At 42.0% G+C, this 27,359-nt stretch overlaps 1 protein-coding gene across 2 annotated transcripts; it reads left to right on the forward strand.

Moving 5' to 3' along the window:
• Positions 1–4,842: 4,842 nt before the first annotated feature.
• Positions 4,843–26,979, forward strand: TTPA (alpha tocopherol transfer protein). Of its 2 annotated transcripts, none has more exons than XM_035126250.2 (5): positions 4,843–5,449; positions 14,614–14,767; positions 21,301–21,494; positions 22,197–22,307; positions 24,733–26,979. In XM_035126250.2, exons 1-5 carry the CDS (start codon positions 5,249–5,251, stop codon positions 24,904–24,906), a joined length of 834 nt encoding a protein of 277 aa, XP_034982141.1. In that variant the 5' UTR covers positions 4,843–5,248; the 3' UTR covers positions 24,907–26,979. The 2 variants fall into 2 exon arrangements, with proteins under 2 accessions (XP_034982141.1, XP_060133764.1); XM_060277781.1 differs by lacking the exon at positions 4,843–5,449 and adding an exon at positions 6,161–9,054.
• The last annotated feature ends 380 nt before the right edge of the window (positions 26,980–27,359 follow it).

Consider the following 27,359-nt stretch of genomic DNA (forward strand, 5'->3'; position numbering starts at 1 on the left):
AAATGAATATAGCATGAGACACTTTCCGCCATGCCTACTCTAGGGCATAAGAGAATTTCCCATTACAAACTGAAAAATTTCCCAAAAACCCATGTCCCTGATGGGGAGTAACAAAGGCTTTCAGAGCCAAGTGACATTCTGTGGTGGCTTCAGTGGCAAACACAATTAGGTCTTTTGTTTTACGATTGTTATAAGAATTTTAAGGTCTTAGATCTATAATAAATGTTCATAAATGTACAAAGCAAACACGTACATAAATATATAAACCACATGTCTGAAACCCCACAGAAAAAGTCCTGAAACCATTTTGTCCCTCCCAAATTGACCTCAAATATTTCTCTGCAAGAAAAATGTTGTTGTTGTTTAGTCGTTTAGTCGTGTCCGACTCTTCGTGACCCCATGGACCATAGCACGCCAGGCACTCCTGTCTTGCACTGCCTCCCGCAGTTTGGTCAAACTCATGTTCGTAGCTTCGAGAACACTGTCCAACCATCTTGTCCTCTGATGTCCCCTTCTCCTAGTGCCCTCAATCTTTCCCAACATCAGGGTCTTTTCCAAGGATTCTTCTCTTCTCATGAGGTGGCCAAAGTATTGGAGCCGCAGCTTCACGATCTGTCCTTCCAGGGAGCACTCAGGGCTGATTTCCTTAAGAATGGATAGGTTTGATCTTCTTGCAGTCCATGGGACTCTCAAGAGTCTCTTCCAGCACCATAATTCAAAAGCATCAATTCTTCGGCGATCAGCCTTCTTTATGGTCCAGCTCTCACTTCCATACATCACTACTGGGAGAACCATAGCTTTAACTATACGGACCTTTGTCGGCAAGGTGATGTCTCTGCTTTTTAAGATGCTGTCTAGGTTTGTCATTGCTTTTCTCCCAAGAAGCAGGCGTCTTTTAATTTCGTGACTGCTGTCACCATCTGCAGTGATCAAGGAGCCCAAGAAGGTAAAATCTCTCACTGCCTCCATTTCTTCCCCTTCTATTTGCCAGGAGGTGATGGGACCAGTGGCCATGATCTTGGTTTTTTTGATGTTGAGCTTCAGACCATATTTTGCGCTCTCCTCTTTCACCCTCATTAAAAGGTTCTTTAATTCCTCCTCGCTTTCTGCCATCAAGGTTGTGTCATCTGCATATCTGAGGTTGTTGATATTTCTTCCGGCAATCTTAATTCCGGCTTGGGATTCATCTAGTCCAGCCTTTCGCATGATGAATTCTGCATATAAGTTAAATAAGCAGGGAGACAATATACAACCTTGTCGTACTCCTTTCCCAATTTTGAACCAATCAGTTGTTCCATATCCAGTTCTAACTGTAGCTTCTTGTCCCACATAGAGATTTCTCAGGAGACAGATGAGGTGATCAGGCACTCCCATTTCTTTAAGAACTTGCCAAAGTTTGCTGTGGTCGACACAGTCAAAGGCTTTTGCATAGTCAATGAAGCAGAAGTAGACGTTTTTCTGGAACTCTCTAGCTTTCTCCATAATCCAGCGCATGTTTGCTATTTGGTCTCTGGTTCCTCTGCCCTTTCGAAATCCAGCTTGCACTTCTGGGAGTTCTCGGTCCACATACTGCCTAAGGCTGCCTTGTAGAATTTTAAGCATAACCTTGCTAGCGTGTGAAATGAGCGCAATTGTGCGGTAGTTGGAGCATTCTTTGGCACTGCCCTTCTTTGGAATTGGGATGTAGACTGATCTTCTCCAATCCTCTGGCCATTGCTGAGTTTTCCAAACTTGCTGGCATATTGGGTGTAGCACCTTAACAGCATCATCTTTTAAAATTTTAAATAGTTCAGCTGGAATATCATCACTTCCACTGGCCTTGTTATTAGCAGTGCTTTCTAAGGCCCATTTGACTTCACTCTCCAAGATGTCTGGCTCAAGGTCAGCAACCACACTACCTGGGGTGTACGAAACCTCCATGTCTTTCTGGTATAATTCCTCTGTGTATTCTTGCCACCTCTTCTTGATGTCTTCTGCTTCTGTTAGGTCCTTACCACTTTTGTCCTTGATTATGGTAATCTTTGTACGAAATTTTCCTTTCATATCTCCAATTTTCTTGAACAGATCTCTGGTTTTCCCCATTCTATTGTTTTCCTCTATTTCTTTGCATTGCTCATTTAAGAAGACCCTCTTGTCTCTCCTTGCTCTTTTTTGGAAATCTGCATTCAGTTTCCTGTATCTTTCCCTATCTCCCTTGCATTTTGCTTGCCTCCTCTCCTCCGCTATTTGTAAGGCCTCGTTGGACAGCCATTTTGCTTTCTTGCATTTCCTTTTCCTTGGGATGGTTTTCGTTGCTGCCTCCTGTATAATGTTACGAGCCTCCATCCATAGTTCTTCAGGCACTCTGTCCACCAAATCTAAATCCTTAAACCTGTTCCTCACTTCCACTGTGTATTCATAAGGGATTTAATTCAGATTGTATCTTACTGGCCCAGTGGTTTTTCCTACTTTCTTCAGTTTAAGCTGGAATTTTGCTATAAGAAGCTGATGATCTGAGTTACAGTCAGCTCCAGGTCTTGTTTTTGCTGATTGTATAGAGCTTCTCCATCTTTGGCTGCAGAGAATATAATCAATCTGATTTCGATGCTGCCCATTTGGTGATATCCATGTGTAGAGTCGTCTCTTGTGTTGTTGGAAGAGAGTGTTTGTGATGACCAGCTTGTTCTCTTGACAGAACTCTATTAGCCTTTGCCCTGCTTCATTTTGAACTCCAAGGCCAAACTTGCCAGTTGTTCCTTTTATCTCTTGATTCCCTACTTTAGCATTCCAATCCCCTGTAATGAGAAGAACATCCTTCTTTGGTGTCATTTCTAGAAGGTGTTGTAGGTCTTCATAGAATTGGTCAATTTCACTTTCTTCAGCTCCGGTAGTTGGTGCATAAACTTGGATTACTGTGATGTTAAAAGGTCTGCCTTGGATTCGTATCGAGATCATTCTGTCATTTTTGAGATTGCATCCCATTACAGCTTTTGCCACTCTTTTGTTGACTATGAGGGCCACTCCATTTCTACTACAGGATTCTTGCCCACAGTAGTAGATATGATAGTCACCCGAACTGAATTCGCCCATTCCCTTCCATTTTAGTTCACTGATGCCCAGGATGTCGATATTTATTCTTGTCATCTCATTTTTGACCACATCCAGCTTACCTCCATTCATGGTTCTTACATTCCAGGTTCCTATGCAATATTTTTCTTTACAGCATCGGACTTTCCTTTCGCTTCCAGGCATATCCGCAACTGAGCGTCCTTTCGGCTTTGGCCCAGCCGCTTCATCAGCTCTGAATCTACTTGTACTTGTCCTCCGCTCTTCCTCAGTAGCATGTTGGACGCCTTCCGACCTGAGGGGCTCATCTTCCAGCGTCATAACTTTTATATGCCTGTTGTCTTTGTCCATAGAGTTTTCTTGGCAGGGATACTGGAGTGGCTTGCCAGTTCCTTCTCCAGGTGGATCACGTTTAGTCAAAACTCTCCACTATGACCTGTCCATCTTGGGTGGCCCTGCATGGCATAGCTCATAGCTTCTCTGAGTTATTCAAGCCCCTTCGCCACGACAAGGCATTGATCCATGAAGGGGGCAAGAAAAATATTTCTCTGCAAATATTTCTCTGAAGGAAAATGGAAAAGCCACCCCATTGTCTTTTCGTTCACAAATCCTGTCTCAAGGATGTCTGTGTATGAATATGGTGAGCCTGTGACCTGGTTCAGGAACTAAGTTTTTATCATTACAAAAAGACTGGCCAGCCTCCCCAGGTAATCCAATCAAGTGACCATTAATAGGTAACCTGCCAGACAGGAGATAAACAACACACTCAGATTTCTGTTGTAGACCGCCCCTTCTGTGATGTATGTATGATGTATCTGGGGGGTGGTCTTGAGCTCCAGAGCAGGGAATTTCAAAATGTCTATATAAGGGCAGGCAAACCTTTGTTCTGGGTCCTCCTCCTTTCTCCTGCCTGTGAGGGGGCACCCTGTTGCAACAGTTCAATAAAGATCAGGATTACCAGCTGCTTTGCTTCTCAATATTCTCTGGTTGGCCTCTGTTTTTTTTTTTCTCCTACCGATGGATAACCTACAAAGGACTCTATAAGGGCAGATTTTGTTTACAACACTTTGTTCTGTACAGTATCTGTATTCCAGGCATCCCCAAACTCGGCCCTCCAGATGTTTTGGGACTACAACTCCCATCATCCCTAGCTAACAGGACCAGTGGTCAGGGATGATGGGAATTGTAGTCCCAAAACATCTAGAGGGCCGAGTTTGGGTACGCCTGCTGTATTCTAAATTCAACTAGTGTTGAAATCAGCACAAGGCTACTTTAAAATGGTTTAAGGAAGCACTGACTAGTGAATTAGCCTAATTAATACCCACCTTTAGCCCTGAAAAGTTGTGTGGGGACATTCCACTCTTTAATCACCTTGCTCATAAGTAGGACACTCAGCATGGCTGATTGCTCTTTTAGTCTTTATTACAGCTGAACAGGTGTTTGGATGTTTTTCCTCATCCCATGCTTATTGTGTACAGGGAGAAGTACCGGGCGTGTCTCTCTCTCTCCCTCTCCCCCTGTCAATGAACGTCCTAGATGGAAGTGGGCTTTAGCGGGTAGAGGCACTCATTTGCTACAGGGCTGGGGACCGTGACTGCGTGAGCCTTGTTTCTTGAGGAAAGGGAAATGAAATCCCGGTGACCCCGACCAACTCGTATTTCATTTTGAACTCTTCCCTTAACCGTCTTGAATATAAGCTAGAAGCCATGCGCACACCCCTCCAATCCAGGGCCCCGGTGGTTTGGTCCTATATTAGCTGTGTACGTGGTAAGGAGGTTGACAAGGAACCAAGGTTGCGCTCGGTGGCCCACGAGGTTCTCACGGGGGAGCCGGGCTTGAGTTCTCCTTGTCCCTTCTCCGCCCACAGTGCTTCACGATATGTTACGCCAGCCCGGGGGACCCTCATCCGTTGCGCCTGGGGAGGCGCAGGAGTCGAGGCAGCCTGGCCCGGAGCCGAGTGGGCGAAGGCTGCCAGGAAAGCGGCGGCTTCTTCACTGCTTGCCATGGGGAGGCGCGGCGCAGACTCGGCGGTTTGCTTGGCAGCGGGCTGGGCCGCCAATTTGGCAGGCGCGCCAGGCACACCTCGCCCTCGTTATTATGTAATGGGGCCGGAGGAGCGGGGCCATGGGAAGCCCTCGCTCGTCCCTCAGTTGCAGCCGCGGCAGGCCGAGGCGAGCGAGGGAGTCGGCGGGGAGGTCGCGCCATGAGTCAAGACGAGCCGCGCGCCCTGAAAGAGAACCTCAACGAGCTGCCCGACGGCTCCCCGGTCGTGAGGGCCGCCGTGGTCGCGCTGAGGCGCCGAGCCCAGGAGGAGAATGTCCAGCCTTCGCCCTGGTCCCTGTCGGAAGCCTTCCTGGTCCGCTTCTTGCGAGCTCGGGATTTCGACGGCGACCTGGCGTGGAAGGTAAAGGGAGCGCGCGGGCGCGTGCACGGTAGGCGCGTCTAACCCACCCGGGCGGCGGGGGATGCCGGCTGAGCGCGCGCGGATAAACCTACCTGGCTCACGCTGCTTTTCAATACACACATATCAGGGACTCAGTCCCACCTTGCCTAAGAATGCAGCACTACCACGCTTTCTTAAGATGCCTGAGCTTCAGTTGTGACTACAGCATGCATCTCACCACAACAAGCGAGGTGCTGGCAGAGAATCAGTATGCACACTGCAAAGCATAAGAAGAGGACATGGGTCAGTTGCACTTCTGTGTAATGTGCATAGCCAGGCTGAAATGTGGCAGGATATGGAGAGGGCTTTAGGACACATCAGAAACAAGCATCACATTGCAATTCAAAGTACAGGTAGCTCTTAGAACAGCTCTTGGAAACAGCCCTGTATGCACATGCAATAATACTTCAGGATATTTAGGAGCACCTTTAGTTAAAGCAGCTTTCCATGGGAGCTTTGGGCTCCACATCCCCCAACCCCACCCCAACTCTGGGGCTTCCTACCATACAAGCTTAAGGATGGACACTAAAGTTATTTAACATCATTGACTTAATATTCATAGGCACCTTGTTACAAACACACAGGACATTTTGGTAACGGAGGCCAACCTTCCCTGGCCAGGGAAGAAGGGATGAGTGAAGTTCTACATCAGGACTAAGGGTGGGGGGGGGAGGAGAAAGACTAATATTGAGATCTGCTGCCCCTGTGAACCCTGTGGCCTGAGTTGGTTGCCTCACCTGCCCTCATGGGTGGGCTGCCCCTGGAAACACACCACGCTGAGATACGCCTGCTAAATATTAGAATGAAATAAATTGATGGTATATTTTTCCTTTGCACAGTTTCTGCTTACGGTTACTATTCTTGAGGGGCAGTAAAATACTTGTTTTAAGAAGACAAGTCCTTAAAAAAAGGTCACATAGTGAAAAAATAGTTCCCAAAGATTCTGTACATCACACACACACAAAATATATGGCATTGGATGCACAGCATCACATAAAGAATTCCATGTTGTGTGCAGCACATAAACCAAAGTTTGTCCTATAAAGCCCAGTGAGTCCACTGGTCTCTTTTGGATTGTTCATTTGTCCTGAAGCTCACACCTTTATGTCTGCATATAAAACTCCAGAGACATGATATTGTAAAACATATTTCCTCATTCATAGATTATTGCATCTGTCTTTGGACCCTAATTACAGTATTGGCTAGAACCTTTCAACTTTATGTATTTTTCCAGTTAATGTGATTCCCCCCCTCCATGTGCACTTCTTTTTAAGGGACTTTTTATTTCAGGATACTGTTTAGAATTGCCTATTTTTCTTACCTTTTTTGTATTCTTTCTGTACCTTTTTGTGTTTGTAAAAACATCCGTGATAATGCCTGTTCTTCTCAGTATGGCAAGAAGCAGTAAAAAAACAAAAGCAATCTGAAGCAAGCAGTAGGTAGGATACTAATATGCTAGCAGTTCCTCTGGTGCATCTGCTTTAATTCACGGATTTTATATGGGGACAAAGGACCAGTGCTTTTTTTCTAAAAAAAATGTTTAGGAGTATTCTCCTTTTGACTCAAGAAAATCACCATTTTATAGTTCAAATTGGGGGAAATAAATACAGTAAATGGACAAAAGTATGAAGATTCACAAAATGTTTAGGGGTATGCGTACCCCTGCGTCTCCCGCAGAAAAAAAAAGCACTGCAAAGGGCTAATACACACACACACTGCTCCTGATCAAAGATGTAGTTATAGTCACCACCTTTAAAAGATAATTAGATAAATGCATGGAGGATAATGGTAGCCATTATGGCTAGAAGCTGTTGAGATGTTCTGCCTCTGCTGTTGGAGGCAGTATGCCCCTAAGTACCAGTTGCTGGGAATCCCAAGTGGAGAGAACAGTGGCATAGCTAGCTGCTTGGGTGCCTGGTGCAGGCATGTGTTCTGCAGCCAAGGGTAGGGCGATCCGCCAATGGGTCGGGGCGAGCCTCTCCGACACTTGGAGCCTCTCCGCCACCTCCCACTCAGCTGTAGGGCGGCTGAGGGAGAGGCAGTAGGCAGACACAAGTCCCACACTGCCATTTCAGGCGCCTAAGCCAACACGCCACTCCTAAAAAGTTTTGTGAACCCTTTTTTTAAAAAAAAAACTCAGTTTCTCACCCCCACCCCCACAGTAATGACACCTGGGGCAGACCACACACCCCGCCCGCTTCCTCTGCCACTGGGAGAGAACACTGTGTTCTCCCATCCTACTTATGGGTTTCCCATGGGGATATAGCCAGCCACTGTGAGAACAGGTACTTGTGGGTACAACTAGTGGGTACTTGTCCTAATCTTGTTTTCATATTTCTGTCTCACACACCCACATACCTACACAACCCTGTGGCTGCTTTCTGAAAGGGGTGGGAAAGCATTTGCCGTGTTACAATCACAGAACTTCACGTAACATATCTTCTAAACAAATATGGAGCTGCTGTCACTCTTCATCCCTTCTCTGTTTGCCGTTATAACACAGTGTGTGTGATGCAATATCATTGCTCTTGCACATTGCCCTACCAACAGCAACATATCATTAGATGTTGGTGATGGGGCAGCCCAATGTCACATCATATTGCAAAGAAAAGAGAGGGAAGTGACAGAGCAGTTGAAGCTCCAGTATACCTGAAGGAGCATCTTCATTCCCATTGCTCAGCCCGGACACTGAGGTCCTCCTCCGAGGATCTTCTGCTGGTTCCCTCACCCCAAGAAGTGAAGTTACAGGGAACCAGGCAGAGGGCCTTCTCGGTAGTGGCACCCTCCCTGTGGAACACCCTCTCTTCAGATGTCAAGGAAATAAACAGCTATCTGACTTTTAGAAGACATCTGAAGGCAGCCCTGTTTAGGGAAGTTTTTAATGTTTGGTGTTAAACAACAGCTGAGAAGTGAAAGAGACAACACCATACAGTATATGGACAGAAGGAATCTCCATGGACGTAACAGTTTTCACACACAGGACAGAATAAAGATAATAGTCTGAGTTCCTCACTTGAAGCTTTATAAATTTATATATTGTAACATCATGAATAGAAATCATTAATTATGTGGCTGTTGACTAAGGGATTATTATTATAACTGAAAAGTAACTGACATTAAGATTATGGAATGCAGTGATTTAAGATCAGAAATGCACCCAAACCACCATGCGGGGAGCCACTTTAACTAAAATGTATTAATTGGAAGTTGACTGCCATTTTGGGGATTAATTGTTATTGTTATAATTTGGCTATTATTGGGGGTATGTTGGAAAACTAGTTACACACACACACACACACACACACACACACACACACACACAGGTTTGTGCAGTTGCAGGTTCTTGGTGCAGAGAATAGTAACATAGAAAGCTGTCTTCTATTGAGTCAGACCATTATCTACTACAGTGACTAGCTCAGTATTGTTTTCACTTATTATCAGCAGTTCTTCAGGATTTCAGATTGGGGTCTATGCCAGATGTACCTGGATAAGCTGAGGATTGGACCTTGGACTTTGGGATGTGCAGCACTGATACTCTACCACTGAATTACATCCCTTTCTCTGCTGTAAGGAAAGACAAATTTTCAGGGATTATTCAGGAGATTAAGCACCTCCCTTTGTCATGAATAAAACATGGACTCATGTTAATGCCATGTATGCTAATGCACAACTGAAGAAGGAATAAAGATGTTTGCGTATCTTTTTAAAATTTGTAAGTCATGCTGCCAGTGGGTAAGGCACAGAGGAAAGCAAAAAGAAAGGAAACAGTGATCTTCAGACCATGAAGTGGCTAGGTGAATATATCCTCAGTACTGTAGAAGGATATAGGATCCGAATGGCTCAGCAGAAAACCCATACAGTATTGTCTTTTAAGCTTCTGGTGATAATATAAATGCATTTCCAATAATATAAAAGCACAAAGAGTTTATTTGATGTCTGTTTGCAGTGCCATTCATGAATCAATAATGCAAGGCTATCTGATTCTCTCTCATCCTAGGAAAAATGTACAGGGAATTGGGGCACAGGAAGGAAGAGGGCTCTTGCTGATTCACAGATGCCCGTGTGTTGATTTGTTTTATTTCATAAAATTTATATAATGCTTGATTGCAGAAAACCTCATAGCACACATGCAAACATTTCCCCCACATGTTAGCATGCATATATAACACCATCATTTAACAGGTATGGAACCCCACCTTTACACTCCCTTTCACATGCACACACACACAAATCCATTTCTCCTCACATGTATGCATTCATATACTCACAAGAGGAGTACAGAAGGGAAATGAGTACTCTCATCACTTTCCCCCTCTGTTCTGCCCCTCAAACCCATGTGACCTCTCTCTCATCCCACCACCCCTCCTTTCTTCTTCATCATCATCCAGACCCTTTCTGGTGCTTGTAGGAAGAAACTTGCTGTCAACTTACCTCCCATAAGTCTTTGATGGAAGAGCTCCAGGATGAGGGTGTTTGTTGATGCATTGTGGGCTAGAGAAGCAGCTGGAAGGCCATCTACTGACCTCCTTTACTTCCAGTGGCCCATCAGAAAGAACATCTCCTGTGCACTAGTCTCAGATCCTTGGCAACTTAAGGATCTCTGGTAACCTAAAATATTGCGAGCAAGCACAACTTTTGAGTTATATGAAGCTGGTCTGATGGGGAGCATAGAACTGTTGGCTTCCTCCCAACAGTGTTGTTGTTTTAAAGCCTTGGGAGTCTCCATCATGCAAGATTATCTACTCACTTGGGGTGTGTGCTTTCGTTATATGATAGAGGAGGAAAAACCACACGGTTGCACCACTTGAGTTATATCAAGGTAATAAATTACAGTATACTTACTCCTGAGTCAGTTGATGTTAGTTAGTTGCTTGCCTTGCAAACACCACTCCTGCACTCCTTTTGTGCAGTTATTGATTCACAGTCAGAATAGAACAAGTGATACAACTAATACTTTGCTACAAATGGCAACATTTATTCATACTGTTATGGGGATCCTAGCAAAGTGATACATTTGGTCTCCAGCCTAACTCCTCACTGGATCAATAATGCATGCAAGTGTGCCAGCATCCTTTACTGCTGTGGCTGTGACAGAAAATCTATTATCACTATTGCATCTAGGAGCTTTCCTCTGAGTATTTGAGAAATGGCAAAGATAGAAACGGCTTTGTAATTGAGGAAGGCAACATTCATAGTACCCATACTTTGCATAGATAGATAGATAGATAGATGATAGATAGATAGATAGATAGATAGATAGATAGATAGATAGATAGATATTAACAGCATTAGAAAACAACTTCAAGTGAGTGACATTACTCAGAGACAACCCTCGGTGTCAAAGGTGGAAAAGAAGAAATACTGCCTTCAAGAAAGGATTTCCTTCAGAACTCTGGCTAGTAAGGAATCTTGAAATACCAATTGGCCCTATAGATAGATGACAGTAACCATGGCAAATAGGGTAATTGTAAATAGGCCAAATTTATTTTTAATGCAGCAGTTTTGTACAAAAGCAGTTTTGCGCAAAACATTTGTATAAATGAATGAATAAGTTCTCCATGAATATGCCTGGTGAAATAGACACAAGATCATCTCTACTCTCTTAATCTCTCAGGGCAATCTGTTTCTAGATCTCTGCTCCAAGTACATACTCCCAGGTAGGGTCTGGGCTTCCCACAACAGCTGCTTGTGTGGGTTTGGCTAACTTCAGCCTCGGTACAACTCTGCTGCCAATACCAATTGTCAGCCTTTTCTTCTTTTGGCTCTGACTCCTGTTGGACTACACCCACCCACCAACTCCATCCCCTGTTGTGCACATTTCCTACCTTTTGACCCTTCCTTTTATGCCTTCCCCTTGCCATTAATGGTCCACAAGGGTTCCTCCTGATCTGGCTGATCAGTTTCCTTCCCATGCTGCTTCAACTCAAGGTACTTCACATCAGTGGAAGCACTTGGGAAGATATGGCTTAGGTCAGTGATGGCCAAACTTGGCCCTCCAGGTGTTTTGAGACTACAATTCCCATAATCCCTGACCCCTGGTCCTGTTAGCTAGGGATGATGGGAGTTGTAGTCCCAAAACAGCTGGAGGGCCAGTTTGGCCATGGTACCCCTGCAATATATACACAATCTTAGTTCAGTGTGATACAGTATTCCTGGTTTAGGAGCTTGGCACAATCCAGAGATAAGGAATCATGGTGCTTGTTTATGCTTCTGCATTAAACTTAACAAATCTGTTTCCTTTGCCGTAAGTGTTTATTCAAAATAAAGAGGATTATGTTGCAACACTAAAGTGTTATTAGAAAAACAAGCATCCTGTTGAAAATGGGAGAAAGGCTAAGAATTAAGCATTGAGAAATATCCATTCAAAGTTCATAAGAATTTGGGAACATTTGGGAACAAACTTTGAGGCTAGACTTTTTCAACCCAAAATTCTCTGGTTGAAAGCCTAAGGTTGATTAATGTGGATAAATAATTTCTCATATGAGAAGCACAGAAACCTTTAAAGCTATACATTAATTTATCTTTTGAGCCCTGGGAATTTGTGATTCCTGCTTTAATTGGTAAATGAAAATGCCTTATAATAACTGTGTTGATGGCTAAGAATCATGAGATCACTCTACAGATGGTCTGAGTGAAGTGAATTAGATTTGTTTGCGGGTGTTTGGTACAATTGTGAAAATCCATAAGCAAAGTCCTCAGTCCCAGTGTAAGAAGTATGCATGTACAGGAAACATGCAGATACTGTTTCAGAACAATGAAAGCAAAACTCGAATGAAATTATAGGTTGTACATACACTGATATGAATGCAAGATAAGACCATCTGCCTAAATGTATTCATTAGGTGAGAGTGTAGAAAGAAGATGTTGGATTTCTCTGTTAAAAGAGAAGCTTGGCTCATTTCTTCATTCTTTCCAGGCACTTCTTCACAGTTGTACATTTACTGTAGCCAGGGCCGGCTCTAGGTAGAGTCCCGCTGGTGTGGGGTGCTGCATGACGAAGCCACGCGGAAGCCGTGCTGCGCGCTGCGAGGGCGGGAGGCGCCGGAGCGATCTCCGCGCCTCAGCGCCAGGGCGCCCGACCTGCTCGAGACTGCCCTGACTGTAGCTTCTTTATTCAGCACGTTTAGCTACTTAACGTAGTTCTGAAGGTATCAAAAACTGCTCCATATTACAGAATAATTGCCGAAAGGGACTTACTTCATGTTGATCATGGGGCAAGTGCATTCAGATATCAGCAAATCATTCCTTGGAAGCTTTGTTCTTAATGAAAGTGAGCCAATTCGTACATATTTGATAATGGGACCAAAAAATGAAGGAGAAAACTTGTATTATTATTTTGCATTTACAAGAAAGAAAAAGAAATGAATTGTTGACAGAAGAATAGTAAGTAATTGAAAGGTTGCTTCATCTACCAGGATAAGTCTTAAAATAAACTCTGGATATTTCCTTGTTTACCTACTGAGTGTAACCTATTAAGCAGCAATTATTTTCCAAGTAAGATTCCTGTTCAACAAGACTTATGTAAAAATCATGTTCTGGTTGGATAATAGCTATGTAGTGCTCCTGAATTCTATCTTGTTCTGAATACAGTACCAGTGGGGAAAGGATCTGTTTTCTTTTCCTCCAAAAAGAACCAGGCTAGCAACCAGAAAAATATCTATAGTGCTTGACAGTCTTACTGTATTGCTATCTGCAATGTTTATTGGTGGTGTGTAGAAAAAAATCTAGGCTTGAATCCAATGAAATCATCCCATCAGCACAAAGACTTTCACCTGCACAACAGGATTTTTCTTCCCTTGTCTTCCACACCTCCCAGTCTGTTTCTGAGGGTTCCCCCAACCTTCCAGGGATTTGGGAAAAGGGAAGTCTCGTTGTGCAGGCAGAAGTTTTTGCACTCATGGGATGCATGTCTTCTTTGCATACAACCCACATGCGTGGTTTCAGTGATTTCTTTACATGCTTATTCAGATGTAAATAGGATCCAGTGGGGTTTACTCCAAGGTAAACGAGCACAGGATTCGGCCTGAGTGACCGTGTTAATAATTGTGGGACCCACGCCTCTGCTGCTTTGTTTGACCCACACCGAGCTGCTTTTGTTTGAAATTGTTTTGCTTCTTAACCTTGTATACTTGTTTTGCATTAAAATTGTATACTTGTAAGCAAGTTTTTTTTTATGAGGGACCCAGGTGGCACTGTGGGTTAAACCACAGAGTCTAGGGCTTGCTGATCAGAAGGTTGGCGGTTCGAATCCCTGTGACGGGGTGAGCTCCCGTTGCTTGGTCCCAGCTCCTGTCAACCTAGCAGTTCGAAAGCACGTCAAAATGCAAGTAGATAAATAGGGACCGCTACAGCGGGAAGGTAAACGGTGTTTCCATGTGCTGTTCTGGTTTGCCAGAAGCGGCTTTGTCATGCTGGCCACATGACCTGGAAGCTGTACGCCGGCTCCCTCAGCCAATAATGCGAGATGAGCGCGCAACCCCAGAGTCGGTCACGACTGGACCTAATGGTCAGGGGTCCCTTTACCTTTACCTAAGCAAGTTTTACTTGTTTTCAATTGCATGATTATATACCCTTATGGTGAAGGCTGGGTTGGAAACCTTATACTGTACTGGTACTGTTTTGGAAGCTTATACTTTCTGTCACAATTGTGCACTGCTCTTCCTCCCATCGAGTTCAAGGCAATGAACACGAGTGCCTGCTTCCCCACCCCCCTCACAGCAACCATGTGAGGCAGGTTAGCTTGAGATGCTGTATATTGAATGGTACAGGGTCAACCTGTGAGCCTCATCTCTGAGTAGGGATTAAAATCCAGACTCCTTGCTACCTCATTGCCCCACAGGGATTAAACCTGCAACCTTGGCATTATCAGCATCACACTCTAATCGACTGAGCTATCTATGGTCAAGTCTAGTGTTACAGGAGATTAATTGCAACAAAAGGAAACCAGTCTGAATGTTAAAATACACAGTTTGTGAAATTAACTGAGATAAAAGTACAGTATGCAGTACTTAGCGGGAAGGGCAGTAATATTTTAAAACATAAGAATCATGTAACAGAATACTCTACAACTGACTGCTTTGCGGTACTGTCTCTCCCCCCCCCTCTTTCTGCTATTTCTTTCCCAGCTATTGAAAAACTATCACAAGTGGAGAGCTGAATTCCCAGAAATAGTTGGAGATGTACGGCCTTTCTCTGTCCTTGGTCTGATGAAAGCTGGTTACCTTGGAGTTCTGAAGGAGAGGGACCCAGCTGGTAGCAAAGTTCTCATTTACAGAATTGGCAAGTAGCTTTTCTTTTTGCAGCACTGTCAAGTGGCATGCTCTGCCTCCGACTTCTTGTATTGTAAGGCTGTTGTCTCGTCTCACAGCCCCCACTGGTGGATTTGTAGTACTTCATCAGAATCTTGGATTTGCATGAAGTTAGGGTGGAGAAGGCAGAAGAGAAGGCAGGTTTCCCAACAGCAATGGCCATGGCAGGAAGCTAGGAAAACTCCGAGGATGGAAAGTGGTGGGAGGGGTCTGAATAGATGGGAAAGGGAGGGTTGTTGTTGTTGTTTACATAAGTAGATTAATTTTTAGAAAGTTTTAAGTTGAGAATAATAGGACAAATTCCAGTAGCAATCCAGTTTTCAGAAATCCAGGAAAAGGCCCTGTTTCGGTTTATTCTTCATCTGCTCTAGTTTCATAGTTTCAAGGTCAAAGCGTACCATTCATGTTTTTCTAACCTTAGGTTTGACCTTGAAACTGTGAAACTAGAGCTGATGAAGAATAAACCTAAACAGGGCCTTGTCCTGGATTTCTAAAAACTGGATTGCTACTGGAATTTGTCTTATTATTATCAACTTAAAACTTTTTAAAAATTAATCTACTACCTGGCCAGAGCTCTTGGAATCTTTTCATTTGATTTTCTCAACTCTCCAAGGACTCAAATTTATTTAGTTGTTTACAGAAGTAATAATAATAATAATAATAATAATAATAATAATAATAATAATATTTTATTTATACCCCACCCATCTGGCTGGGTTTCCCCAGCCACTCTGGGCGGCTTACAACAGAAAAATGAAATAAAACAATTAAACATTAAAAGCCTCCCTAAACAGGGCTGCCTTCAGATGTCTTCTAAAAATCTGGTAGCTGTTTCTCTCTTTGACATCTGATGGGAGGGCGTTCCACAGGGCAGGCGCCACCACCGAGAAGGCCCTCTGCCTGGTTCCCTGCAACTTGGCTTCTCGCAACGAGGGAACCGTCAGAAAGCCCTCGGTACTGGACCTCAGTGTCCGGGCAGAACGATGGTGCTAAGTGTTGACTTCAACATGACATTCCAGATTCAATGTAGAAATTTAGAACAAATATTTTATTAACAATCAAACACCCATACAGGAACAACATCCATCAACTCAGCCAAACCTTCTCTAACTGAAGGAGCTAACTGACAGACTTGCTCTTAAGAGTCTATTCATCTTTAAGGTATAGTAACATATAACATCAGGGTATGTGAGTGCAAAGGGGCCTCTGGAATTGAAGGCAGGAGAAAGTCCGTAAATGGAGGGGTATCTGTGTGCAAGGGAGAGTTGTAGGAAGGAGGAGGTAGGAATAAAGGAGATGAAGGTAAAAATAATGGGTTGTATGGACAAAGTGGGCTGTGAATTAGGACACAGGAGGAGACATGGAAGTGGGGGTGGTCTATGTGCAAGGGGGAATTGAGAAAAAGGAAGAAGGGAAAAGGGGGTGAAGGTTAAAATGGCTTAGCATTTTTGATACCCAGCTCTACCTCTCTTTCAAATCAGAGCCAGTGAAGGCGGTGAAGGTCCTGTGTGAGTGCCTGGAGGCGGTTGGAGGATGGATGGTGGCTAACAGATTGAGGTTGAATCCTGACAAGACAGAAGTACTGTTTGTGGGGGGCAGGAGGCAGGCAGGTGTGGAGGACTCCCGGGTCCTGAATGGGGTAACTGTGCCCCTGAAGGATCAGGTGCACAGCCTGGGAGTCATTCTGGACTCACAGCTGTCCATGGAGGCGCAGGTCAGTTCTGTGTCCAGGGCAGCTGTCTATCAGCTCCATCTGGTACGCAGGCTGAGACCTTACCTGCCTGCAGACTGTCTCGTCAGAGTGGTGCATGCTCTGGTTATCTCCCGCTTGGACTACTGCAATGCGCTCTACGTGGGGCTACCTTTGAAGGTGACCCGGAAACTACAACTAATCCAGAATGCGACAGCTAGACTGGTGACTGGGAGTGGCCGCCGAGACCACATAACACTGGTCTTGAAAGATCTACATTGGCTCCCAGTACGTTTCTGAGCACAGTTCAAAGGGTGCTGACCTTTAAAGCCCTAAATGGCCTCGGTCCAGTATACCTGAAGGAGCGTCTCCACCTCCTTCATTCTGCCCGGACACTGAGGTCCAGTACCAAGGGCCTTCTGCCGGTTCCCTCGTTGCGAGAAGCCAAGTTGCAGGGAACCAGGCAGAGGGCCTTCTCGGTGGTGGCGCCCGCCCTGTGGAACGCATAGCTGCCAACCCTCCATTTTTTGCAGGAAACTCCCTGATTTCAAGCCACAGCTGTCAACTTTCCCTTTTTTTGCTGGAAATTCCCTTATTCCAGCGCCGTTTCCCACTGCTGTCCTGGATTGTTAGATATACCGTAGACTGTCCCCGGGACAGGTGAGGCTGCTGATCCCTTATTTTCAAATCCAAAAGTTGACAGCTATGGTGGAACGCCCTCCCATCAGATGTCAAAGAAAAAAACAGCTACCAGATTTGGGCCATTCCATTGTCACGGGTGGGACACTTGGACCATGTTTTTTGGTATTCACACATGTGTAAGAATGTAAATATACATAAAAATTAACAACCAAAATTTGAACTATGTTCTTAATAAGATACTGAACATTTTACTAATTTTTTATTATTTTTATGGATATTTTTGACAATTTTATTAAATGTTAAAGTATTGTCACGGGTGGGACAAAAAAAGGACACGGAGCTTGAGATAAGTTTGATTTATGGAAAAACTCTGTGAGTTGGGAGGTGAATCAATTATAAACTCAGCATATCTGTTTAAATCAATGTTTATTGGTTACAACTATGCAATCAGAAATTTAGGTTAAGAAATTTAATGATACAAAATTAAGGAAAAAATGCTGTCACGGGTGGGACAATGAAATGTCACGGGTGGGACGCGTCTGGCATACACTTGATTTAACATACAATTAAGGTTGTTAAAAATGGAATAATTACAAAAAAACCTTTTGCTATTACTATACTTACTATCTACTATAGCCTACAAAGTATAATGTTGTATTTACTAAAATTAAAATCTATTTAAAAAATATTTTCTTCTAGTCCATCTCTGGGCCAATTAACCACTTTCAAACACATCTACATTTTCAGTAAATTCATAAAAAATGTTCCTTCTGACTCGTTTAACATTAGGTTGGGGTAAGATACTAAGAATATGTTCAAACTGCACATATGATATGTCTTTTTCATCAACTTGAAACAGCTTTCCAGAATTGTTAACTGCTCGCATACACATCACCTTGACTTCTCCATCATCTTCAACATTACTTTGGCATATTGCAGCATATCTATATTTAGTAGGCCTGGTTCTTTGTCTTTTTGTAGTTGCTTCAAATTCAACTAAAACATATGTCCCAATAGTCACTCCATCAACGAACGGCTTCACTCCAACCACCGGCACATCTGTTTCATTTGTACAACTTGCTACACCATCTTGTTTTTCTGTGTCACTATCAGAATCTCTGTAAACATCAGAAACTTTTAACTTGAACAGTTCTGTGAAGACTACGTGGGTGGACTTTTGAAAAGAAGGTCCATAAACTAAACTTCTTTTGTCTTTAGCTTTAAAAAAATGGTTGGACTGCACGTTTGGAATCTTCCTCACCAAAGTCCAGCGCTCATCTAGCATCGCCATATTTGCACTGATATCAGTAGGTGTTAAAAGGACAAACTTCACTCTCGGTACTGCTTTTTCAGCACATTTAACAAAATCTGATGCTGAATTGATTACTACTCTCCTTTGTTTCACTGCATTCCAAACTGCTTGCTTAGTTAATCCACCAATCCCATCCACGGCACCCTTGCCGTGGGATGTAGCAAAAAAAACCCATTCCCCATCAACACCAAAGTCTTCAGGCATAAAACACAGATTGGACAGTGTGTACTTATTTTTGAACTGACCAGCACACCCATCAGAAAAGATTTTGACCTTTGTCAGTCTGTTAAATTCTTTCTTAAGTTCTTCAATTATGGCTTTTAGGCATGCATATACTGAGTATTTGTCGTGGGTTAAGTGATCCAAAACCACGGCAAAAGAACGTACTTTGCCTTGAGTCCAAGCGCAACCAGTAAATACTGTGATTTGGTTGTGGGTCCAGTGTGCACTTTGGATTTCATCTTGCGATGTTGCCAAATAGTTTTCAGCAAAATCCACTTGAAGAATCACCTCATCATCAGCTACTGTGTCCTTCATATTTTTGAAAGCTTTAGCTTGTAATCGCTTTACAAAGAAGTGCTTCTTAAATTTACTAAATTGATTTTGTAGCTCATTGACAGCTTCTTCTATGGTTCCTTTTGCTTCAAAAACCTTAGGCCGGCTAGAACAGTCATCTTTCCATTGCTTCCAGAAAATCTCAGACGACATGTTTAAGTCTTCATCAATTAGGGTGTGCAAATTAAGTACACACTTTTTGCATTCACCATTCATGCACTTTTCATTTTCCAAATCACAACAAGTAAGGCTCAAAAGATCAGAATGTGTGGAAGGAAAAAAAATGTCTTTCCTACTTATGGCTTCAATTAGGAAATTGAAATTAGCGTGGTATTTGCAAACGCAAACATTGTGTGGCATTTGAGAAGCTAAGTCAATATTTTTAGGCCTCAGTTCATAAAATTTTGATTTGCTGATTTCAACTGTTGGGTTATCAATCTTAAATAAGGCATAGGCCTCTTGGACTGTCATATTCATATGCCGCTTTTGGATTTTGATTCTTTTTCCACTTGTTGGATCTTTAATAGATTTGACATCCTTAATTCCTGGTGCCTGCCTGCTAATATCATCTGAATTATAAAACCCATGGACCTTTGCGATATTATCTTGTGAAATAATAGAACTTTTGGTGTTCTGTTTAGGGCTTTTATCAAATAGTGTTTTTGACGCTTGAGGTGAACTCTCATACACAAGCTTTCGTAACACGGCTATTCTTTTCCGTGGACTTAATGGCAACACTCTTTTAACTTTGGTAACAGCCTTTCCAAGAGATTGTGGGCATTTAAATGACCCAATCTCTGGAATAGTAGTGTCGCCAATTGGCCTAGATTCTTTTTCTTTTATCTTTTGTCTGTACTTTCTTTTGCACTCAGTTTCTTTCCGTCTGTATTCCATAAGTGATTTTGCAGACAAATTCTTTACCAACTTCATCTTTTCTCGCCTCTTCTTATCTCTGACCCTCTCCTTTTCTTTGAAGCTTTCACATTTGTTTTTATCTTGTTTTAGTTTTTCACGCAGCTTTCTCATACGTTCTGCAGATGTAGTCTTTCCCATTTTGTGTATTGATTCAAAGGTTATATTATCTTTATTACTGTATGTATTCGCATTAGGGTAAAGTAACGGTAACTGCCTTTATGTTCCAGAAGGAACAGCTACTATTGGTTCATTCAAGCAGCTGCATTTGGCTCCTTAGTCTTATTGGTTTCCACCAAAAGGCAGCTTTGTGATTGCTTGAGATTGTTCCCTCCAAAATGTATCTCTTTCTAGCTAGTTCCCCTCTCCTCAGTCCCTCAGTCTTGTTTGCCAGAATAAAGAATTATTACATGAGGAATCTGTCTCCTGTCTGCAGAGAGCTGAAATCACTTGCTGAAATCACTAACTCAAGCTACAACAGTTAGCAACCTAATAAAACAAGCTGAAAACTGTCACGGGTGGGACAGAAAAAAATTATTAAAATTTCATGGTGTTTACATTAATTAACTGCATTTTTATTATTGATAGGTGTGTTATACTCTAATACATACTCCCACAATAAAACAAACATAACCTATAAATTAGTTTTATCACAAAATAAACTTTTGTACCTTTTGCTGTCACGGGTGGGACACTGAAACAGCATCCCATTCAATAATAAAAATAAAATAGAAATAACTTACCTATTTAAAATTTTTCAAGTCCAATGTGTAGACAAAGTTATTCACTTTAATAATATACCAACAATGACAACCACAATTTTTGTTTATCTTTAAAAAATAATGCCAACCTAAATGAACAGAATTAAGCTACACAATCAGAAAAGTGATACTGAAACTTCAAGCTCAAATTTCTCATGAAAAAAATAATTTCAAATTCTTTTTTCCTTTGGAATATTGAACTTTAATATGTTTAGTTAATGAAACTATAAGTAAAATAAGTATATTTTAAAAATAATTTTTTTCTTATCAGGCTCATTTTTCACGGAATGGCCCATTTTTAGAAGACATTTGAAGGCAGCCCTGTTTAGTGAGGCTTTTAATGTTTAATAGATTATTTTATTTCAGATGGGCGGGGTATAAATAATAAATTGTTGTTGTTGTTGTTGTTGTAGCCCTTGAAGGGTTAGGCATTTATTTAAGTGACATCATTTCAAAGCAGGTGAGAAATCAGCAAACTGGTGTATTTTGCCCATTATTCTTGCAGCCTAGTCCACTATCCAGTTTAAGCCAAAGTACCAGGTTTAAGCCATTTTAGTTCCATTGGCCTTTGTTGGGAAAGTGCTTACTTTATCCACCTCCCTCTCTCTCTCCTTCTCTCTTTTGTCATTTAGCAAAATGGGACCCAAAGACATTCACAGCATTTGATTTGTTTCGTTTAAGTCTTATCACATCTGAGCTCATTGTGAGAGAGCTAGAAACACAGCGGAATGGAGTCAAGGTTATCTTTGATCTTCAAGGATGGAGATTCGCACATGCCTTTCAGATCTCCCCAACGGTTGCCAGGATAATAGCTGCTGCGATCACAGTGAGTTTTGGTTCTAAATTTTAGTTATGCCGTAAGCAGATAGTGGCCTTCACATACCAATGTTTTTGGAGAATAAGAGGATTAGATAGCTCCTGTGTTTTTAATAGTCTAATTCTGCTGTTCTAGATGGCTTGAGGTATACTAACACCACCACTACCGATATTTAGTATTATTAGCACTTGGTCAAGTGGGCAGTGTGGGTCAGGTCCTTCTTAGGGAGCCAACATAACTTCTCACTGGGAGCTGTGGGGCTCAGCAGAGATGTGGATCCACTGCTGCCTCTTAAGCCCTGCTGCTCAGGGTGGAAAGTGTTGGTGGTGGTTCAGGTGTAATGAGGAAACTACTATTAATTAACCCAGGAATGCCAAGGAGGGAAGAGCAGCATGAGAATGGAGTACTTAAGCACAAGGCACAGGCATATCTTAGCTTAATAAGGCAAGATATATCTGTCTTAACTGGGCCATATTCTCCTGCATATTCTCAACCCCACATTTATTTTCTTTCTTATGAGATAGGCATATTGTGACTGTTTTATAAGTGCATTCCTAAGTACTTGAAAACCCAGGGGTGGCTATGGTCAGAAAACGTCTGCTTAAAATCAAATGTAGTCAAGACATTTTTACAGGTTTGCTCATGTGAATGTAGGCATTCAAATATGAAGATCCTAGTCTTCTATCATGCTTCTCTTCACTCTCTTTGCAGGATGCCTTTCCCCTAAAAGTTCGTGGAATCCACTTGATTAATGAGCCTTTGCTCTTTCACCCAGTCTTTGCTCTAATTAAGACATTCCTCTCAGAAAAGATCAAAGCACGGGTGAGTGAATGTTCATTCTTTTTCTATGAAATTCACATTATGGTATCTGAAGAAGTGTGCATGCACACGAAAGCTCATACCAAAATAAAAAACTTAGTTGGTCTTTAAGGTGCTGCTGGAAGGAATTTTTTTATTTTGTTTCGACTATGTCAGACCAACACGGCTACCTACCTGTAATTATCCCAACACATTTTCTTTTTAAATAAAGAGACTACACCTGTTTTATTCCAATAGGGTCCTGTAAGCTTTATATTTCATTAATGTGGGTTCATACGATAGTTCCAAATGCCACGAGATGGTGCCATTCAAGTTATTTTCATGCATGTTTCCCATGTTGGCCACACTGTATTCCCCACTGTCTCCAAAGTGGTGTGGTGTAGTGGTTAAGAGCGGTAGACTCGTAATCTGGGGAACCGGGGCTGCTGGGTGACCTTGGGCTAGTCACACTTCTCTGAAGTCTCTCAGCCCCACCCACCTCACAGGGTGTTTGTTGTGGGGGAGGAGGGGAAAGGAGATTGTTAGCCGCTTTGAGACTCCTTCGGGTAGTGATAAAGCGGGATATCAAATCCAAACTACTCTTCTTCTTCTTCTTCTTCTTCTTCTTCTTCTTCTTCTTCTTCTTCTTCTTCTTCTTCTTCTTCTTCTTCTCCTTCTTCTTCTTCTTCTTCTTCTTCTTCACAAGAACAACAGCCCTTGTATAGATGCTCCACATTGAATCCTAGTATTGTAGAGTTGGAAGGGACCCTGAGGGTCATCTAGTCCAACACCCTGCAATGCAGGAATCTTAACTAAAGTATATATGGCAGATGACCATCCAACCTCTGCTTAAAAACCTCCAAGGAGAGTCCAACACCTCCCAAGGGAGTCTATTTCACTGTCAAACAGCTCTTACTGTCACAAAATTATTCCTGATGTTTAGTCAAAATCTCCCTTCTTGTAACTTGAATCCATTGGTTCAGGTCCTAGCTTCTGAAGCAGGAGAAAACAAGCTTGCTCCATCCTCCATGTGACACCCTTTTAGATTTTTGAAGATGTTTATAATATCTCCTTTCAGTGTCCTCTTTGCCAGGCTAAACATACACTATTTCCTCAATCATTCTGCATAAGGCTTGATTTCCAGACCCTTGATCATCTTGGTCACCCTTCTCTGCACATGTTCCAGCTTGTCAATAATCTTCTTAAATTGTAGAACTTTATATTTGTCCCTATTGAAATTCATTTATTAGTTTGGATTGGGCACAGTGCTCCAATCTGGTCAGGTCATTTTGAATTCCAATTTTGTCTTCAGTAGCATTGGCTATACCTGCCTGTTGGTGTCATCTGCAAATTTGATGAGCATCACCCCAATACCTTCATCCAATTCACTTACAAAGACATTGAACAACAATGGCCCAGGACAGAACCCTGCAGCACCCCACTTATCACTTTTCACCAGAATGACAAGGAACTGTTAGTGATCACTCTTTAGTTTTTAGCAGCTACAAATCCACCTAACAGTTACCTCATCCAGGCCACATTTTACTAGCTTCTCTGCAAGAATATAATGGGGGACTTTGTCAAAACCCTTCCTGAAATTTCCATTTCCATGATCCACCAAGCTTGTAACTCTATCCAAAAAAAAAAAGAGATTAATTTGGCATGACTTGTTTTTGAGAAACTTATGCTGGGTCTTTGTAATCACAGCATCATCTTCTACCGTGTTTCTCATATTATAAGACACGTCTTATATTTATTTTTTCCTCAAAAAAACACACTATGGCTTATTTTCAAGGGATGTCTTATTTTTTCCCTCCTCCTCCTGCCGCGGCCAGCATTGCTGCTGTGCCTATCACTATGTCTTATTTTTGGGGTATGGCTTATATTCCTTGAATGCTTAAAAATCCTGCTATGGCTTATTTTATGGGTATGTCTTAAAATATGAGAAACAGGGTAAGTGCTCACAGACTTGCACTTCATCTGTTCAGATCCTAGGATGGTTTGCAAAATAATTCAATAAAAATATCTGTATCACGAAGCAAATAATAAAGCTTGAAAACATCAGATAAAAGTAATATGCAATCATAAGTCATATAGGCAGGTCTTTTGTTTCAGCCAGAGCTCACCAGAGCTCAGTTCCAGCACCTCTTAGGTGGGTGCCATTGCCATTCTAAGAGAACAAGGGAGAAGTTCATGGTGAGCTCCAGCACCTCTTTTTCTAGAAAAATAGCATTGCTTATAGGTAGAGTGCAGCACCTACAACACCTTGAATTGGGCCTAGTAGGAAACAGGCAGTCAGTGGTGTCATTATGAATGACTGTACACATCAGTTTCCCTATTAACTAAGCCACTTGCCTTAATAGTACTTAAACTGTACAATACTCTGAGAGTGAATTTTGTCTTATTGAATAGTATTATGTAAAATTATAAACAATTCCTCTTATTGCAGATCCACATGCATGGGAGTAACTATGTCCATACTCTCCAACAACACTTTCCAGCCAGCATTCTCCCAAAAGAACATGGTGGTGAAGCTGTCTCCATTGAAACCCTTTCCCAAGAATGGACTAACTTCGTAATGGAATCTGAAAGTTATCTTCAGAGTATTACTCTGTTTAAGTAGTATGTTGTGGGAGAAGCACAGTTATTTGATTATTAACCAAAAGATGATGATGGTGACGACAATGATAGCTTCATGGTGATTTCCAGAAGATTTAAATGGGGGTTGAGGTTGGCTCAGAATACAGAAGTTAGTGAAACAAACAACTACACATGCAGACTTGCCTTAGATAAATGTGAAATTGCTTTTAGACCAATGTCAAATGTTTTGATATCTGAATAATATTTCTGGAGAATACATGCCTTATCTACTGCATTCTTTCTTAAGGCAAGGAAGAGAACAAGTAAAATGGAAATTTTACAACAAGGGTGGTGAATGTGTCCTCTAGGGTCCTCTAGATGTTGCTGGACTCCAGCTTCTATTTGCCCCAGCAAGCACAGCCACTGGCCAGGGATGATGGGAGATTTAGTCCAGTAATGTATGAATGACACAGGTTCCCCGTTCATTTTACAGGAAGGGGAATATTTCCACTAGAAGGCACTTTGCAGCTTCTTATATGTTAATTGAATTGCCTGCTGGATTTACGATTAAAACAAACATAAGAACAGCCTAAGTTCAGATCAAAGGCTCATCTACCCCACTGGTCTTCTTAGTGGCCAGCTACATGCCCTTTAGAAGCTGCCATGTGTGGCAAAGTGCAATTAAACATTTTCAGTTTCTTGCCTTAATATCGTATTCAGAAATATGGTGCCTCTAAATACGGAAGCTGATGTCAGCTGTTATGACTAATAGCCATAAAATAATTGATCATACACAAAGTAGTCTTATTATCAATCATGAACCTACTTTCAATTGTGGTGCCTTTGGGATACTGGAGAGGGATCAAACTTTTTATACAACAATAGCTAGTAATTTTGATATATTTGCAGGCTAAGCTTATGTTTACATAAAATTAATCTTTGTTATATTCAGTGGAGTTTTTTCTGAGCCTTCTGTCTACTCCGAAGTAATTGCAATGGGTTCACTGGGACTTGCTCTCAAGTAAGTGAATATAGGATTGCAGCTTTTACTTATTCTTTCATTGTACAAGCTGACAAGGGGCTAACTAGTAAATACATAAAATAATATGCACCAACTGCAGCATAGTCCTTACAATAGTAATTGTGCTTAGACACACTAATGATTTTCTTAGCCTTACTGTTTGGTTTCAGAAGATTATCTTTGCTTGAAATTATTTTATGGGGAGAGGTGGATTATCTGTGAAATACTTAGCTACCGCTGCTGGAGAGGGGTTGGTGGCCTAGTGCACTAATGGGAAAAGTCACATTTTAGCTGTTACGTATTTATTAATTCCCTAGTTGGGTAAGCCCTGATTGCTTATCTTCTTGGACCAGCACCCTGAAAAGATGTGAATACCTGCTAATATGAAACAGTTTTGCTGCAACAGTGTTTTCTGCAAAGCAAAGAGGAAAGCTCTATCACGCTGCGGTGCCTTGTCACTTCCCAGCACAAGGCAATGAGCCAATTCTGATGGTTCTGTGGCAGCTTTAGGTCCTTAGGATGTGTAAACTTTTCTTATTTTATTGAATTCATTTGAATTACTTACAAACTACTGTGACAGATCTACAGCTTTCTCTGTCTACCTAGACCTCTTACCATGCCATGCATCTGACAAAATGGGCTTTGGACTCAGAAAGCTTATTCTGCAATAACAGGACAATCATATGCATCTCCACTAAAAAGTAACCCCCAACGAGTTAAGTGCACTGAATTGCAGTCTAAAAATTTAGTCTTTAAAGTGTCACAATACTCTATGTTGCTTGTGATAAATACTTAAGCATTTGCCAACATTGTTCTATTAACAGTTAATGAGCAAATTATTTATTAATGGGAAATATATTTAATTTTCAGATGTCTAATTTATATTTTATCCAGCAATTTTAGAATCCTATAGGGTAGCATGACATCAACAGAACAGAAAAGAAGAAATCATGTTATTTAGAAATGATAAAGGAACTCTAATTGTACCAAGTGTGCCCAACCAGCAACATGTTAGCAGATACAATTTATTATACCGGTATGCTGTATTTTTTTCTAATTTTGTACATATAAAATTAAACATCATAAATGAGCCAAGCTGTCCCATCATTTGTGAGTGTGTATTTTTTCCTCAACACCACTTGTTTTTATTGCAATACTAAATATTATTTTAGGACAGTCTATTTCTGTTCATTCTACACTAAGAGTAGTTAATAAAGCAGTCAAAATTTGAAGACAAACTATTTATGTTAATAGGGCTGGAGGAAGTGCTTTGGATTCAAAGTACTTCCACCAAGCAGCATGTTTTTGTCTGCATGGGGGATGCTCCATTTAAACGGAGCAGTTTTTCTACTGCATAGGAAGCTATTTACACTCAAAATGCTTCCTCCAGAAGCACTTCAAAGGAACTCTCTGTAACTGCCTATCAGCTGATCAGCAGAGACAAGGCAAGCTCCCAGCACCAGTCAGCTGATAGT

Source organism: Zootoca vivipara, chromosome 8 (genome assembly GCF_963506605.1).
Source record: "Zootoca vivipara chromosome 8, rZooViv1.1, whole genome shotgun sequence".
Lineage (NCBI taxonomy): Eukaryota > Metazoa > Chordata > Lepidosauria > Squamata > Lacertidae > Zootoca > Zootoca vivipara.